Source organism: Kwoniella europaea, chromosome 1, assembly GCF_036810445.1.
Source record: "Kwoniella europaea PYCC6329 chromosome 1, complete sequence".
In the NCBI taxonomy this organism is placed as follows: Eukaryota; Fungi; Basidiomycota; class Tremellomycetes; order Tremellales; family Cryptococcaceae; genus Kwoniella; species Kwoniella europaea.
The window spans coordinates 13,735,532-13,752,954 of NC_089487.1; the positions used below are offsets into that span (position 1 = coordinate 13,735,532).

A 17,423-nucleotide genomic window follows, 5' to 3' on the forward strand; every position below is an offset into this window, starting at 1 on the left:
ACCTTACCTAACAACCAGAGGATAGGAGTCACAGTATATCCATTCCAGCTCAACGACTTGACTTGGTTGGGTGTTTACAGTATCTCGAAAGTAGAATTATCATGAACAGGTGCCATTTTACAGATACATAGCATAAATATGAGAATGTACATATAACATTCCACAACAAGCCCAGCTACATACAACAAAATCTAAGCGCTTGGTGACTTAACATCAACAAAATAAAAAAGACAAGAAGGATATGATACAGCAAGGTATACCAATCATAAAATCATAAATATTCTTAAATATTGTAATTGACAACAGGAAAAATCATAGATCGTAAATTATAAACTATAGTTCATCATCATCATCATCAACCACGAAACTTCCTAGCTCATATTCATTCTCACTACTTGCCTGCTCTCTTCTTCCTCTTGTTGTTCCTCGACTTCCACGTAATCTCAAGCCTTCCTCCTCATCATCCTCATCATCAGTGATATACACTGCTTTTCTAGCTTTCGCCAAGAAATCTTTGTTCGCATCTCCAAGATCCCTTCTGAAATTCAGTCCATGTCCTCTAGCTTGGGTACCTAGTCCAGCGAGGTAGATGGCCTGTTGGTTGTAACCCCTTGGTGCCTGGGTAGGTTGGAAGTTACCTGCGAACTTCAGATCTGACGATGAAGCGACGGACGAATCGGAATGTTCAGAACTGTCGCCTGAATCAGAGCCCGATAGAACGGCGTCCATATCCATCTATGATAATAACATCATCAGCATGTTTATTCTTGGACGGTTGAATCCATAACGATCAGACACTCACATAATCTCCAATTGGACCTTTGTTTTTCTTCTTCTTCTTGTCCCTTCCAGTATCCCTTGCCCTTCTTTCCCTTCGACGTTCAACCACCGGCGAACTGCTTTCCAACACGACCTGCTGTCTACTTACGACCGGTGAATCAGGCTCGCTACTCTGAATCATCCTTCTCCCTACAGCCGGCCTGGCAATTGGTGAATCTTTTGATCCTGACGATAACACGACATTATTGGTTTTTGGTCTTGGTCTACCCAATCCTAGTCTCCTGACTGGCTGTGTGAGCGGGAGAGGCGTACTTGAACCTCCTACCCCATTGTAATTGATATATAGAGGCGAGCTGGTATGCTTTGATACGGTCGATGGGAGCGGCGGAGGTAACATACTTCCACTTTGGGGTGTCTTACGAAGTACCGGTGAGATCAAGTCTTCATCTAGGTCCATATCAAGGTCACCGTCCCACAAATCTACGGGAGCAATTTGACTGAACCCAACCGCTGCTGCTGTACGAGGTGAGAGTTTCTGTCCTACAACCGTAGGGTGCTTAGTAACTTCCGGAGAAGACAGTACGTGATTCACGGGCGATATTGGATTATGAGGTTGTGGTTGAGGGGGAGGCGAGGAAGGTGGAGTGGGGGTAGTCGGTGTAGGCGATCTAGTCATACCCTTCCTAATCGGTCCGACTGTATTAAAGAAATCCAAAGCGGATTTATCTTTCTCAGCTTGTTCAGCCTTTCTATCGATTTCTTCTTTCTCCTCTTTCTTCCTTTTCATCGATTTCGACTTGGACAATTGACTATGCATCTTCGGTATAATCTCGGATTCGGATGCTGGCTCCGCGTCGGAATCAGCATTAAGGTCGATGTCCGCTAAAGAAGCACCCTTATTCTTGATGGAAGATATGAATTTATTGCTTTCCTCCTCAGCAGCTTTCCTAGATCGTTTCGTGACCTTTTTTGGTTTGGATCCTAAGCTTACCTTCTTAGATCCGGTCTGAGCGAACAGCGAATCAAGATCTTGTTCCTCGCTGTTTGCAGACTCCGATTGAACTGGTGAGGGTCTGCCTCTCTTCTTGGGATTTTGCCTTTTCTTCGTCGAAGTATCCTCTTCGTCCTCTTCTTCCTCTGAATCATATTCAACCTGTCTGCCCTTCTTCTTCTTAGCGGAAGATAGTTTACCCGCATCTCTAAGTAGATCCGCTACACTCTTAAATCCCTCGGCACCATCGGGTACTTCATGTCCCCTCCCCTTTCCCTTTCCCTGACCCTTGGTAGTCTTGCGCTCACTCGAAAGAGCTTTATCTCTTTTGGCCTTTTCTTTTCTGACCAATCTTTCGGCTTCAGCTAAAGTCTTTTGAAATTTCTTATCGTCAGGATCCCAAGGATCAATCTCCATTTCTTGTTCGATACACTCAGGAAATTTCCCATCAGGTAACAGAGGTTCTACATCTTCGAAAAGTTCTAGATTCCTTGAATGTAAGATCTCTTCTTGGATATCTCGATGAGTTTGCTGAGCGGTCTCCCAATTTGTATCTTCCCTGTTCTCCGACATGAGTACGTGTACTTTACCGTCTCGTTTTCGGCCGGTTCTTCCAATTCGTTGCAGCTGTACAGACGATAAAACCAGTCAGTTTCACGTAGACATATGCTGTGTTGTGGATTCAAATCTCATATCCAGAACGCTCTCACTCACCAGCTTTATACTCTGTTTTGGCATATCATAAATGACCACAAAGTCCACTTCGCCGATATCCAAACCTTCCTCACCGATGGAAGTGGAGACAAGGATATTGTACTTTCCGTCCTTGAATTCGTTGATCGTCTAATTTCCAGATGTTAATCCGCTTAGCATACATTCATTTATGCAAAGAAGATAATTTTCAAAAATGGCTTACCTTTTTCTGCTCCTTCTGATTGAATCCTTTATCTTCCTCTTGTTTGCCTTGAGACTGACCGACAAATTTCGTCGCTCTGAGTAGACCCGAATGTTGATTGAGCATATCCTATGGGTAGTTCAAAGGAATGTCAGTCATATCTACAGAACAAGACTGCTGTCGATTCAAACTCACAACAATATCCAATACGCATTCCCTGAATGAACAAAATACCATAGCTCTCGTGTCGTTCTTCTGACCGAGGGTTTTCTCTTCTTCCTCGGCCTGGGTGAAATGAGCCAGCAGCTATATGAGAGCACAGAGCCTCAGCTGGTCAACTCGAAATGTCGAATAACGGACTAAGATAGGAATACTCACCAGCTCCAACGTCTTCTGCATCTTTGGATGTTTATCAGCTTTTGTCCTACCATCTTTTCCAATCCTGATCATGTTCATCTCCACCTCGACATCTCGAAGTAACTTCTGGAATTCCGTATTGTTTCTGATTGAATTTGCTGATCCTCTGTTATTACTTTTCTTCCCGGCGGCATCGGTTCCTCCTGCGATCTCAACGAGGGTAGTATGAAACATTCCTAATGAGAATTCGAGCTGTCCCATCCCAAAATCATCAGCCACTGCGCTATTGTCATGGGGAATCATGAGATAGAAGATAGCTTACAAGATGACCCATCGCTCTAGCCATCTTTTCCAAAGCTGTCAAACTTCCAAAAGCCCATTTCAGGCCCGAATTTCTGTCCCTACCAATCTCCATGCGTTTGGCGGTCAGTCGAAAAGGTCGCAATCGTTTACAATCTAAATCTCTCTCCGTAAGGATATCTTTGTCTACCAATTTGGCTACATTGGGCTATACAGTTCATAAGATATCAGTCAGAATCGTGGAACGCTTTTATCTTAGCCAACTCACTCTCATCAATGCTGCCCACCGATCTCTGAAATTTTCTATTACATCTCCCATAGGTACAACATGCTTCTCCGTTCTCTGCGTGGTGATTAAACAGTTAGCTATCCGATTCCACGCGAATGGATAAACTAACCTTCTCGTTCATATACTTTCTAATCTCAGGCGCTTCAGCTTCTCTAATCTCGATTCTTGAGATATGCAACGCATCAACTACTGATTGAACTCTGGGTACATCTGCTCCAGGTGTAGCCGTGAGAGCCAAGACTCGGAAATAGGGATGATGAGCTGTTATATAAGCTAAGATGGTGGTGTATGCATATCCCCCAGAGGCTTTGTGCGCTTCATCTACACGTTCGAATCATTTGTTAGCTCACTACACGTACATTGTATACCTAAAAGTTGACTTACCGAATACGGCTAACACAATATCTCTCGGATCTACCGAGCCTTTCTTCAAGTCATTATCTAGCGTCTGAGGTGTACAGTAGAACACTCTTCTATCTTCCCACTAAAGCACAAGTCAGCTGGTTGACCACATGCTCAAGAGTATTGCTGTATCTGACAGCTGACCTACCAATCGAGCCCTTTCTTTCTGACTGACACTTGAGCCTGTCATCACAGCCGCATCTTTGCTTGGTATCCCACAGGACAACTGACAAGCTTCAATCTGCTGATTTACTAACGGTTTGGTAGGTGCAAGAAATACAATCTTTCCGGTTGGGAACCATCGATAGACTGATAATATATTCTTATTAGCGCTCACTTGACGATGATGGGTGTCATGATCGAAAGATGATGTACTTACAGTTCAACATGACGACACCAGCTACGAAAGTTTTACCTAAGCCTGTCGGTAAAGCGACCAGACAATTATCTTTAAAACATGCTCTGATGATTTCGTACTGATATTCTCTCTTCGAACGATTAGTGGGATAGATGTAGGTACCGATGGTGGCTGAATTGGGTAGATGCCGCTGTGGTTCGTATGGAGCATCTATATCATTGATGCAGCCTCAACTCAGCTCCACTATGCGACAAATCATGGATCAAAATTACTCACTCATATCTACCAAAGGTTTTGGTAACGGAGCCAAAGCACTACTCCATTCATCCTCATCCTCCAAGTCTTCTTCGTCATCCTCGTCATCTTCCCAATCTCTCGATTTTCTCTTTCCCTTGCCTTTGTTATTGTTGGTCTTATTTTTGCCTTTCTCAGTACTGATCCTCCTTCCAGTCTCTGCGAACTCTGTCCTATCCCATACTTTCCCTTTGGTTCCTTGCTTTTCTCTTCTGAAATTCAAATGCGTCTGCAAGAATCCATTACTATTCGTTCGTCCAAAAGAGGAAGTCGAGTTGTTGCCATTACTAATGGTGTTGGCGCGACCGGAAGCAGAATTGTTGCTATTCGTCCTACCAAAGCTCGTAGGGTTGCTGTTGGTCGTACCGTTCATACGACCAAGACCAATCCTAGAGGAAGGTATGGCTGGTGCAGAAGTAACACTTGCTCGGGAATGAGATGTAGATGCTGATGATTGGGGTTGAGGTTGTGGGCGATGAGCAGTAAGAGAATCTAACGCAGCTAAGGATTCAGGTTCGAGAGGTATGATATCATAGTCGTCTGAAGAAGGTTGAGTTGGTACTTCCCTCTTTGACGATACAGTTGATTTGCCTCGGGAAAGATTCTGATTCAAGCTGGAAGGTATGATAGGTGTACTGTTGATTTTGTGTAACGGCTTTGAGCTAGGTCCGGAAGTACTTCTTTGAATACCTGTCCAACCCTTTGATGTTGAAAGAGCCGCCGCTTGACGAGGATTCGAGAGGGATACTGATCTGGTAAATCCATTGTTCAAGGTTCTGGATTTGTTCTGGTCCGAAGTTGATGCTGCGGCTGTGATGTGATCTACCTCACGTAGGAATGAGTCGTCGACGAGAAATGAATCATCACCGAAATCATCGTCTGACATCGGGAGTGGACGGGTGGCCAAGATGTGGATGTGATATCAAGATGGGTTGGTATTATAGCTGTTACAAGATGTATGAGTGGTAAGTATAAGAAGAGTAAAGTAAGGTAGCAGGCAGTAGATGAAGCTGATGTTGTCATATATATGGATCCAGTGGATGTCGATTGATTGGTTCACTGGACTCTCATGATGATGATGATGATGGTGATGGTGATGGTGATTGACATGGCAAAAAGTCAAAACATCATCAAAACGCGTCCCAATCAGTTGACTGGAGTTTTTCCAGGAGGCTACCACAAATTTGAGATTATTGCAGTTTTCTGAGAATTCCCCCGTGGGGTAACTCGGCTTCTAACCGGATCATATCTAGGATCTTGGATCTCAAAGTGTTGTTGTTGACTCGAACAAAAGATAAAGAGAAGATGGAAGATGACTAGAGATAACATTCAATGACAAGTACTCGATTCAATCAGCCTGACTGTTCTTCATCCTATCTTGCTCGTCACTACACAACAAGATGGCAGTCAAGTCTGATACCATTGTCGAATTCAAGGAACAGCGATACGACTGTGAGTGATCCCCTGCGATCCCTTGACCAGGAATGAAACCGAAATCCTGATCACCTACCTTGATCAGTCTTCTTCTATGGAACACTATGTGTACCAGCTGTACTTACAAGGGTCCTAGGACACAGATGTGATGATTTGACATTTCAAGATGCCCTCTTACCCGTAAGTTTTACAGCTGAGTCTACCTTGGCTTCATCGTTGACTTGGATGTTCCCCCCCAAGAACTACACTCGACATTGTGTCAAAGGCGAATCATACCCTGCTATAATCGATAGAGAAAAGACGAATATCCTAGCTTCGAGGGGAGAGTAAGTCGCTCATATCAATCCAAGTCGTCCAATAGGTGATATGGATAGTTGACTGTTGACTGTTGTTCGACAGTGTCTTGACCTCCGAAGAAGTGAATGTAAGAGGTACATTGGTAAAAGGATTGACATACAAGGATGTCAACCTATTAGATATCTACGAAGGTATCGTAAGTCTTCGTCACATCTTCATGATTTCGTCTCATGTTCCAAACCTCCATCACAAAAGAAGGACCTTTTCATTTATATGTTATGATGGTGTTCGTTGTACTCAGGAATACCTCAGAGACAAGCTCCCAGTGCAAGCTCTTAGTCCACCCACCGCCACATCCTCACTCGCCCAAGCAATATCCGACCCTACTTCGAGAGTATCTCTTGACAACCTCGAAGCTGAGAAGACAGTCAATACATTGAGATCCAATGGTACGAAAGAATCTGATGGAAAGGCCAAAGAGGAATATCTAAAACAGGTGGAGAATAGTAAAGAGGGAGCAGAGAATGAAGGTGGTGTGGATGTGGGTATGACTGAAGCTTGGACTTATATCTGGGCTGAGGATCTGGACAAGCTGGAACCTAGGATCTGGAGGTGGGTGATAACTCGATTTTCTTCTGGCTGTACATATCATCCTCCACAACATGTCATTATACGCCGCAAGCTGGATATCACACTATCGTTGCTGATCATTTCAGTGATGCTCATCTGATGTGTGGAATAGTTTCGAAGATTATATGAAAGCCAAAGAATCTTCCTGGAGAGACCTGCCCGATGACTACTTCACAGATGTTGAGAGACAACAAGCTATCAAAGACGAACCTGGCTCCACAGGCGACGAGAGAAGTTCGTCAGCTGTTGGAACGGATGACTTGACTACTGATGGAGAAGAATGCAAATTATTGGGTAGGACCGCTGAAGGGTTCCCGGACTTCGGGAGGGGCATGAGGAAATACTGGCGATTTGCAGATGATTGTGAGTTATAAAGTGCACCAATATAACCCAGTAAACCTTGGCGAGGCTATACAAGGGAAATGTAATGGACGGGACCAGAAGCTGATGGTAAAATGTGCGATGTTCTATCAGATGTAAATCTCAATCATGGTTCTTACGGCTCCCCACCAAAAATCGTAATTGACAAAATGCGTAAATTATCGGATCAAATCGAATCCAACCCCGATCGATTCATGAGAAGGACTTGGTTACCCATTTTAAACAAGGTTAGAGAACAGGTATCGGAGATGATTGGCGCTAGGACCGAGGAAGTTGTCATCGTTCCAAATACTACGCATGGGGTCAATACTGTTTTGATGAATCTTAATTGGGAAGAAGGGGATATCATCGTTATCTGTGAGTGATCCTCTGTTACTTGGCTCTATTCTTCAGGTTAGATCGTATAATTCATCGATGAACAATCGATTGAGTCATCACTCCCATTCATTATCCTGAACATTCCAATAACGATTTTGAGCTCACTATTCAATGCACGTCTAGACTCGTCAACTTACGGAGCAGTAGGCCAAATGGTGAAATGCCTATGTGACAAAAACCCTCAAATCCGCCTCGAAATCATCGATGATGTTTTCCCCTGTTCTCACAAAGACATCATTGAACAATCTGAAAAAGTGTTGAGTAGATATAACCAACTTGCTAAACCTAATTATACGGGGTTGAGTAAGGCTACTGGGGTGAATGCGGATGGAAGAGTTAGGGCGGTGGTCGTTGATGCTATTGCCAGTAATCCTGGGTGAGTGTCCCTGCGTGCCGCCATTCATGTTCTGTCGATCCCTTCATCCTTCTTCTGATAAACAACTTCTTGGGTTATCACACTATCATATTCTTCTGAAATTTATATATGCTCCTTCCTCGGTCCTCTTTCACTCTACATAATTGTCATCCGCGCTATTACCTTCCCATCACAATCCCCTGATCTCCCGGATTCTCGACAATGAAGCTGACTCTTTCACTGGAACATAGTGTCATCTACCCTTGGGAAGATATTGTCAGACTGTGTAAGAAGTACGGCGCGATGAGCGTGGTAGATGCTGCTCACGCTATTGGACAAGTTGAGGTGGATGTTAAGAAATCAGATTGTGATTTCTGGGTATCTGTGAGTTGAAGTGCTCAACATTCATATTTACGATTCTCGAAGTGCAAGAGCTGATAAAGGTGCTGGTTGATTGTCGGTAGAATTGTCACAAATGGCTTCACAGGTGAGCTGCTCGATTACTGGTAAAGTGTGGAGCAAGCTGATATGGGATCCTAGTCATCGTGGAAGTGCAGTGCTGTATGTTCCTATAAGGTAAGCTAAAGATTGGATATATTGTTTTTGATCTCTAACAAAGCTGATCGTATGTAACTGGGAATGAAGAAACCAATACCTCATACGATCGACTTTCCCTACTTCTGCAGGGTATGAATCTACCAGATACCCTACGAAGGGTATTGATAGACCATGGCAATTCGTTGAACAGGTGAGTGTGTTCTTGATAGCAAATTAGACACTTAACGAATGATCCAGTACGAAAAGAAAGTGGAAGAACTGAGTTGACTGATTTCCGAATCTCATAGTTCCAATGGACCGGTACGACCGACTGGGCACCCTTCTTCTCTGTGAACGATGCGATCGAGTTCCGTAAATCGATTGGTGGGGAGAAGAGGATCATGCAGTATTGCCATACCCTTGCTGTGCAGTGAGTGTATTTTCCCAAGCATCTGACCCCTCCTGTCTATTCTGCTCTGCCTTGTTATCGGTAGTTCAAAATGGGGAAGCTGATGATGGATTTGTAGAGGAGGTAAGAGATTACGAAAGAAGTGGGGCACGGAAGTGATGGATACTCCCAAAGGAGAATTAACAGCTGCGATGGTAAGTGCATTCACTCATTTCGGCTTTGGCTAAATAGACTTAGACTGTGAAGTGAGAGATATATCGAGGCTGATACTAATTTTGTATATAACAATAGGTAAATGTTAGATTGCCTCATATACCCGATCCAAAAGATTTGGAAGATCAGTTCAAGCAGTTGAGGTATTTTGAAGATAAATGCTTCGAAGGTAATACCTTTGTGGCAGCTGTGAGTCTACTCATCATATGTCGTTGGAACACCCTGAATAAGAGAGGATTGTGCCTGATACTCCAGAGATTGTGCTTGTACTGACTTTATCTTGGAATTATAGTTCAGACATGGTGGGAAATGGTGGGCTAGATTCTCTGCACAGGTATGGAATGATGTGAGTTCAGTTTCCCCTTTCCTACCATTATGTTTACGGGATAGACGATCATCAGTCTCTCAAGATACAGACCTTGTTATACTGATATCATTGCATGTGTTAGTTGAACGACTTTGATTATGCTGCGGAAGTTGTAGAGAAGATCTGTATAGGTATCAAGTGAGTTTCTATCTTATACAAATTACAAATCCCGTTACAATTTAGTCCATGAAGAATAGAGTACGGGATGGGACTGATAAATTGGTTGTTGGTTGATGTAGGAATGGTGAATATCTTGATAAATCTTTGGAAGAAGATATAGTAGAAGAGGAAATCCGAGAATTACCTACTAAAGATACTTAAAAGTCTCAAATCCGTGTATGGGTAGGGCTCGTTTGGTTTACTGGTACAATATAGAAGATTGAAGGATACATTAGAGTTTTAATGGTTTTATCTTTTATCTCTTTTCCGTCTTGGGTATGAGCTTGAGTCTCTCCTTTCTTCTCTGCTTTAAATTGATATAAGCTCATCATGAAGGATGCATAACTGTTCAATGGCTTCATCTCCGTGTGGTCCGCCCGGTAAACCCCTCTGCTACAGGTGAATCCACCGGGTGAATCAATGTATACTTACGTAACGAAGCGAATTGCCCCGCATCCGGGGATAAGCGATGATCGTGTGTTATGTATCATGAGTTGTTTTCGAATCGATTCGTTTCATTTTCGAATTCAGAGTATAACTCCGTTGTTGAGATAGTCAAAGACAAGGAAGGGTATCTATCGTATTCACTCCTCGTCCCCACTTCATCTCTTCTTCTTCTCCTCATCATCATCATCATATGACCATATAAAGTACGATATACATAACAATGAGTGAGTGGAGTACATTAACCAACGATATTGATCGGATATCATCCACATCCTCTCTCTTATGATGATGAGCTAATATGGATTTACTAGGTACTCACTTTACAAACTTTTGGTCAGCTGTACCTCAAGGGTGAGCTAGGGTTTGTTTTTATAATGGCGAACAATTGAACTGACCTGTCCATACGACTTGGTAGTCCGCCCGATCCAATCTTGGGTGTGACCGACGCTTTCAAGAGGGACACTAATCCCAATAAAGTCAACCTCGGTGTTGGTATGTCACTCTCTGATCCCAAGATCCATAGTTTGCTTAGAGAGGATGACGCTGATTAGCTGTTTGTATTATCATTCAACTGCTATTACCGATAATCATCATCTTCGCTTTGTCATAACCTCAATACGCCTTCTTATCCACCTTCCTTTCATACTACAATCACTCCGATATAGGTGCTTACGTGAGTACAATACATTCATCCTGTGGTAATCTCCAAATGAATCACACCAGCTGATTGATATGGCCGTGAACGAATGTAGCGAGACGAGAATGGCAAACCCTACGTATTGGAATCAGTGTTAAAAGCTGAAGATATTCTACATCAAAAGAAATTGGACAAAGAATATTTACCTATTACTGTGAGTATGCTTAGATCATCTTCATCCCATCTGATATTCTCTGATTATATCCATGAACACATTAACGATTCCTTCGTACGCGTGAACCGAGCTGATTTTGTTGGGTCTGAAAAATAGGGCGCCAACGATTTCATCACTTTGGCTTCCGAGTTGGCTTATGGTAAAGAATCCAAACCACTCCAAGAGGGACGAGTGAGTATTGTTTTTTCATGTCTCTTTAGATATATACATCTATCCCTTTCTTCCTTTGGTGCGTTGCTAAATAATTTCCTATCTGACTTTCCCAGATCGCCGTAGCCCAATCTATCTCCGGTACAGGTGCTTTGAGAATCGCTACTGGATTTTTATCGCAATTCTACAATGGGCCTAAAGTCGTATACCTCCCCGATCCTACTTGGGGGAATCATGTGCCTTTAGCTGAGGGAGTTGGATTAAAGGTACAAAGATACAGGTGAGTAAACGGATCTGATGTCAAATGGATCATGCAATCTTACGGCAATCTTGCGAAACGGGAATTCCGTACTGATATGTATCCCATCATTTAGGTACTTTGACAAGAAAACTGTCGGTCTCGATTTTAACGGGATGAAAGAGGATATCAAGGTGAGTTGCGGAGATAAGTCACAATGTCAGAATGAGCTTGGCTGATGAATTATGGTCTGTTACAGAACGCCGATTCAGGTTCGATTGTAAGCTAACCATGATGTTTTGTAACCCTGCTATAGCTGATATTGGTGGGTTCCCTCTGCTAGATACTGCTCCATGCCTGTGCCCAGAACCCCACCGGTATCGATCCCACTCAAGAACAATGGAAAGAATTGAGCGAGTTGATCAAGGCTAAGAAGCATTTGGCTTTGTTCGATATGGTGAGTCACGTTTCTGACATGACCTGATGGGCAACTCGTTCCGGTTTCATATATGTCCCGCGCTCGGATATTCGATAAGTTACGTTGTAAGAAATATCACTGATACATTCGCTACTAGGCTTACCAAGGATTCGCCTCTGGAGATATCATCAGAGACGCGTTTGCCGTACGATACTTTGTTGAACAAGGACATCAGATTATCCTTTGTCAATCTTTTGCTAAGGTATGTCGGCTCGTCCTTTCCAAATTCATGGATAGAAGTGGAATAAAAGCCGATCAGTTTCTATTTACAATGCAGAACCTCGGTTTATATGCTGAAAGAGCCGGGACCTTCTCTATCATCGTATCATCTACCGAAGAGAAAGAGCGAGTGTTATCACAAGTGAAAAGAGTGATTAGACCCTTGTACTCTTCTCCACCTGTTCACGGTGCCCAGTTGGTGGCTACTATCTTGGGTACACCTGAGTTGTACGAGCAATGGTGAGTACATTGTATCTGATATCGCATTGCACAATAGAGTGAAGGTTTTGACAGACGCTGATTTTGCTGCAATAGGCTGACCGAAGTGAAGAAGATGGCCGATCGAATCATCTCAATGAGAGACAAGTTGTATGATCTTTTGATCGAACTGAAAACTCCCGGGGAATGGGGACATATCAAATCGCAGATTGGTGAGTAACGTTACTCTATTGGTCTGACGAGCGGTCGAGGTCTTATTCTTTCATGCTTTTGAAATCACGGCTAATTGATCTTCGATTTACTCTCCATCGTTACAGGAATGTTCTCATTCACCGGTATTTCACCTGAGCAAGTACAAGCTCTCGCCGATCACGCCCATATCTACATGACCAAAGATGGACGAATCTCCATGGCCGGGCTGAACGAGCACAACATCAAGTATTTCGCTGAGAGCTTGAGTAAAGCTGTCAAAGGTGAATTACAAGCCAAGTCGTCACTCTAAAGTTCAGATGATAGACGATACATGTGAATAGAGAATGAGAATCGATTGAAATGATGAGGGAAAACCAAAGAGAGAAGGAATGAACTTTGTAATTATATATCTAGCTAAGGAACGAGATAGAAAGGTACAGACAGAATATATATACATGCATATGCATAGGATGCTTTGCTTCATACCTCGAGACAGTGGATGATAAAGGGGTGCACGATGGGCGGTGATGTTAGGATGCATGATGTGGCAATAACCCACTTGAAACGGGGTCAACGCGTCGCGCCATCTGTCTCGTCTCTCTCCCCGTTGCATTTTACGCGTTTTGGATGAGAACATTTCCCTTATTCCCTCATATACTCACTCGTCTGTCCATCCATCTCTCACCGTCCTATATCCTATATCCTGTCCCATACAGCTCATCTAACTTAGCTCAGCATACTGCTTCTACTCTGAGCGAGATCAAGACTCAGCACAAGAGCCACCATGTCAACCCCAAACCCACCCAGATCATCCTCCCCGCTCAACTTCCCTTCTTCCTCCGTGGCTGGGACACCGAGAGCATCACAATTGAGAAACGCTGGGAATGCTCGTGAGTTACCATTCCATCACTTGATCTGCTGAACGGGCTGGCCGAGATTGACTCAGTGACACTCTTACTGATTATGCTCTGTTCATCTTACAGCCCCTGGCTCATCCTCACCTCTTCATTTCCCTACTTCGTCGCCTAGACCAGCATCTGGTAGGAGTGGAAATGTCATTCCGAGTTCAGATGGTCTCAGGAGGATTAGGGGTGAAACCCCGCTATTCTTCCCTGCGTGAGTAAAGTATTACTATGATGTGACGAGCGACCAACTGATCCTTTCTATGTATTCCGTACAGTTCTGGCGGCTCGACACCTCGTAGACAACGTCGAGGTGATATCCACTCTTCTTTCCCACTCTCCTCCCCCTCTCTCGCTCGTCGTACCGTCCAAAATACACCTCTGATCGTCCGAGGATCATCTCCATCCGGTAACACAGATATCGATATCGACGGCGACAATGGGGATCCTACTACTCCCAGAGCATCTAATAGGTTACACGGTTCATCCGCTCCTACATTATCTGCCGTCGGTCCCTCTCAAGATAACGCTTTTGGAGGGGAAGACGCAGATGGTGAAGATGGTATGGTCAAGTATATCTGGGGAACCACTATCTCTCTACAGGAATCTATGAATCTCTTTAGGGATTTCTTGAGAGGGTTCAAACCTAAATATAGAGCATTGTACAACTCCAACCTAAACAAGACCATCGCTGAATCAGGAGGTATAATTCCACCTTCTATGCCCCTATACGATAACTTACCAACTGCCAAAGCCGAAGTGGTCTTATATGAAAATTACCTCAAGAGAATGCAAATGACTGGAGAAACGAATCTGAATTTAGATTCAATCAACTTGTTGAGTTATCCACCAACGAAAAAACTGTATCATCAATTGATGAATTACCCTCAAGAGGTGGTACCCATCATGGATCAAGTACTTAGAGATACGATGATTGAATTATCCGAGGAAAGCTTGGATCAAGCTAGACAGAAGTATTCGGAAGGTTTGATAGAGAAGTTGGCTTTGGATTTACTCACCGACGAGTCTAATACGATTCAGAGTAAGGTTTTCAAGGTTAGACCGTTTGGAGGGGAGAGGGCTGTGAATATGAGAGATCTGAATCCTGGAGGTGAGTAATGGTTCATTCGATAATCTCGTATTTCTAAGCTGAGCTACTCGATCACAGATACCGATAAATTGGTCTCCGTCAAGGGTCTCGTTATCAGAGCGACTCCCGTCATCCCTGATATGACTACTGGTAAGTTAGCTAGATTGTACGCTATCTCCTGCATACCATGAACTCAGCTGATATCTCCACCCGATCAATCAGCCTTCTTCCGCTGCATGGTCTGCCAACATACCGTTCAAGCCGATATCGACCGAGGTAAAATCAACGAACCCGAACGATGTCCTCGAGATGTGTGTAGTCTTAAGGGAACCATGTCACTCATTCATAATCGATCTGAGTTCACCGACAAGCAAGTCATTCGACTTCAAGAAACTCCCGATGCAGTTCCCGATGGACAGACACCTCACACTGTCTCATTATGTGCGTATGATGAGCTGGTCGACTTGGTCAAACCTGGTGATCGAGTGATCATTACTGGTATCTTCCGATCTATACCAGTTAGAGTCAACCCCCGACAGAGAAGTATCAAATCGCTCTTCAAGACTTATCTCGATGTCGTACACATCAAGAGAACCAACACTGGTAGAATGGGTTATGATCCCTCCACAAGAAGTGGGGAAGGTAAACCACCTGGAGTAGGAGTTGGCGGAGAAGATGATGAGGATGAGATCCTATCTAGACAAGATAAAGACATAATGGATCAAGATAATGACGCCGAAGAAGATGAACCTACATTCACCGCTTCAGCGGAAATGGAGCAGAAGTTGATTGAATTATCGAATAATCCAGAGATATATGAGATCTTAGCTAGATCCATGGCACCTTCGATTTATGAATTGGAAGATGTCAAGAAAGGAATTTTACTTCAATTGTTCGGCGGTACGAACAAATCCATCGCCAGAGGTGGTGGAGGAGGTGGACCGAGATACAGAGGTGATATCAATGTGCTCATGGTCGGTGATCCCGGTACGAGTAAATCTCAAATTTTACAGGTAAGTATCAGCTTCATGGACCATGACGACCGCAGCAAGCTGATTTGTGTCACGTTGAAATATGTAGTACGTTCACAAGATCGCTCCTAGAGGTGTATACACTTCGGGTAAAGGTTCTTCAGCGGTCGGTTTGACCGCGTATGTGACCAGGGATCCTGATTCCAAGCAGCTGGTCTTGGAAAGGTAAGCTAGCACATAATTACTCAAGACAGTTGACAGAGCTGACCTTGATTTATAGTGGCGCTTTGGTACTTTCCGATGGTGGTGTATGTTGTATCGATGAATTCGATAAAATGTCAGATGCTACTCGAAGTGTCTTACATGAGGTCATGGTGAGCTGCAGCTTCTGTTTTTTCTTCATTGAGACTTCAAAAAACCATCAGCTCATCCTGCTCTTATCTGCGTGATGTAGGAACAACAAACTGTCTCTATAGCCAAAGCGGGAATCATCACCACTCTAAACGCTCGAACTTCCATTCTCGCAGCCGCTAACCCTATCAACTCTCGATACGACCCTAAATTACCTATTCCAGCCAATATCGACTTACCACCTACTCTCATTTCGAGATTTGATCTACTGTATCTTGTCTTGGATAGAGTGGATGAACTGAACGATAGGAGATTGGCAAAGCATTTGGTAGGACTGTATTTGGAGGATAGACCTGAAACGGCTGGGGAAGATATCATTGTGAGTGATTAGTTCAACAGGGCCCATGATGATTTGGTGAACGACCTGTTGATGTGTTGATGTGTATTGCAATGTAGCCTCTTGATACTCTCACAGCATACATCACCTATGCTCGAGCCAAAGTACATCCCGTCTTGTCTGAAGATGCCTCGACAGCGCTGGTTCAAGCATACGTGGAGATGCGAAAGGCAGGAGTAGACTCGCGTACACAAGAGAAGAGAATCACAGCCACTACAAGACAACTTGAAAGTATGATTCGACTTTCCGAGGCACATGCCAGGATGAGGTTTAGCGAGAGTGTGGATCTCAGTGACGTGGTGGAAGCTGTTAGACTGATCAAATCTGCTTTAAGGGAGAGTGCTGTGAGTGGATCTTTGCTCACAAGCATGTTCTTGCAAGGGCACCAAATACTAATCAACTACTGGTAATGCAATAGACCGATCCATTAACAGGTCAAATTGATCTTGATCTCTTGACACTCGGTGCGGGATCCTCGACCCGAAGGGCTCGATCGGATATGAAGAAAGAGCTTTTGAACCTTGTTGATTCATCAGGTAGTAGAACGGGATTGAAATGGTCTACGGCCATCAAAGGTCTAGAGAATCAATCGACTGTCCCGATAGATCATTCTGAATTCGCGGAAGTGGTCAGAGGTCTGGTGGATGAAGGTATTCTGAAGGTTGTAGGAGAGAAAGAGAGAAGGACAATCAGGAGGTTGGCTGATTAATCGATTTTGTCGATCTGACTGATTGGTATTTCATTGGATATAGTATTTATATTGAATATTGCTGTTTAGTGTCTTTTGGTATAGGTGTTTGAATATGCAACTTGATATTGTATTTTCTGAAATATACTGAATCATATGATGTGCTATCTTGAACACGAGTACATTTTGTCCGGTTCTCATGTTGAAACTCATCCGTCATTGAACCTTACTTCATACTTTCAATTCTTCTGATTCTGAAACATGATTTACTATTGACTATTGACTATTTGCAATTCTGAACTTCTCTGTTTTTGTTTCTTGTTCTTTTGATATATGAAAACTTCTAACCTGCATTTCACAGTCTGCAACCGGCAGATCCCCAT

At 43.6% G+C, this 17,423-nt stretch overlaps 4 protein-coding genes across 4 annotated transcripts; 3 read left to right on the forward strand and 1 right to left on the reverse strand.

Annotated features, from left to right (window-relative positions):
* Positions 1-333: 333 nt before the first annotated feature.
* Positions 334-5,552, reverse strand: V865_005240 (uncharacterized protein; the record flags this gene model as incomplete). The annotated part of the gene is made up of 13 exons (XM_066229013.1): positions 334-735; positions 803-2,398; positions 2,486-2,614; positions 2,688-2,795; positions 2,862-2,972; positions 3,045-3,275; positions 3,346-3,531; positions 3,592-3,666; positions 3,722-3,933; positions 3,997-4,096; positions 4,163-4,323; positions 4,394-4,582; positions 4,649-5,552. The coding sequence occupies 13 exons, from the start codon at positions 5,550-5,552 to the stop codon at positions 334-336; spliced, it is 4,404 nt and encodes a 1,467-aa protein (XP_066085110.1).
* Positions 5,553-6,066: 514 nt separating this feature from the next.
* V865_005241 (uncharacterized protein) lies at positions 6,067-9,988 on the forward strand (the record flags this gene model as incomplete). The annotated part of the gene is made up of 18 exons (XM_066229014.1): positions 6,067-6,118; positions 6,186-6,280; positions 6,341-6,426; positions 6,500-6,593; positions 6,699-7,009; positions 7,140-7,390; positions 7,502-7,765; positions 7,910-8,162; positions 8,393-8,525; positions 8,606-8,628; positions 8,682-8,717; positions 8,787-8,889; positions 8,987-9,108; positions 9,206-9,281; positions 9,379-9,489; positions 9,593-9,646; positions 9,750-9,805; positions 9,907-9,988. The coding sequence occupies 18 exons, from the start codon at positions 6,067-6,069 to the stop codon at positions 9,986-9,988; spliced, it is 2,202 nt and encodes a 733-aa protein (XP_066085111.1).
* Positions 9,989-10,571: 583 nt separating this feature from the next.
* V865_005242 (uncharacterized protein) lies at positions 10,572-12,951 on the forward strand (the record flags this gene model as incomplete). The annotated part of the gene is made up of 13 exons (XM_066229015.1): positions 10,572-10,624; positions 10,689-10,765; positions 10,939-10,946; positions 11,026-11,124; positions 11,242-11,316; positions 11,412-11,575; positions 11,670-11,727; positions 11,793-11,813; positions 11,877-11,990; positions 12,109-12,213; positions 12,289-12,470; positions 12,546-12,661; positions 12,767-12,951. The coding sequence occupies 13 exons, from the start codon at positions 10,572-10,574 to the stop codon at positions 12,949-12,951; spliced, it is 1,257 nt and encodes a 418-aa protein (XP_066085112.1).
* Positions 12,952-13,425: 474 nt separating this feature from the next.
* Positions 13,426-17,061, forward strand: V865_005243 (uncharacterized protein; the record flags this gene model as incomplete). The annotated part of the gene is made up of 10 exons (XM_066229016.1): positions 13,426-13,531; positions 13,625-13,757; positions 13,822-14,654; positions 14,712-14,783; positions 14,856-15,646; positions 15,714-15,829; positions 15,885-15,978; positions 16,059-16,334; positions 16,412-16,696; positions 16,771-17,061. The coding sequence occupies 10 exons, from the start codon at positions 13,426-13,428 to the stop codon at positions 17,059-17,061; spliced, it is 2,997 nt and encodes a 998-aa protein (XP_066085113.1).
* Between the last annotated feature and the right edge of the window lie 362 nt (positions 17,062-17,423).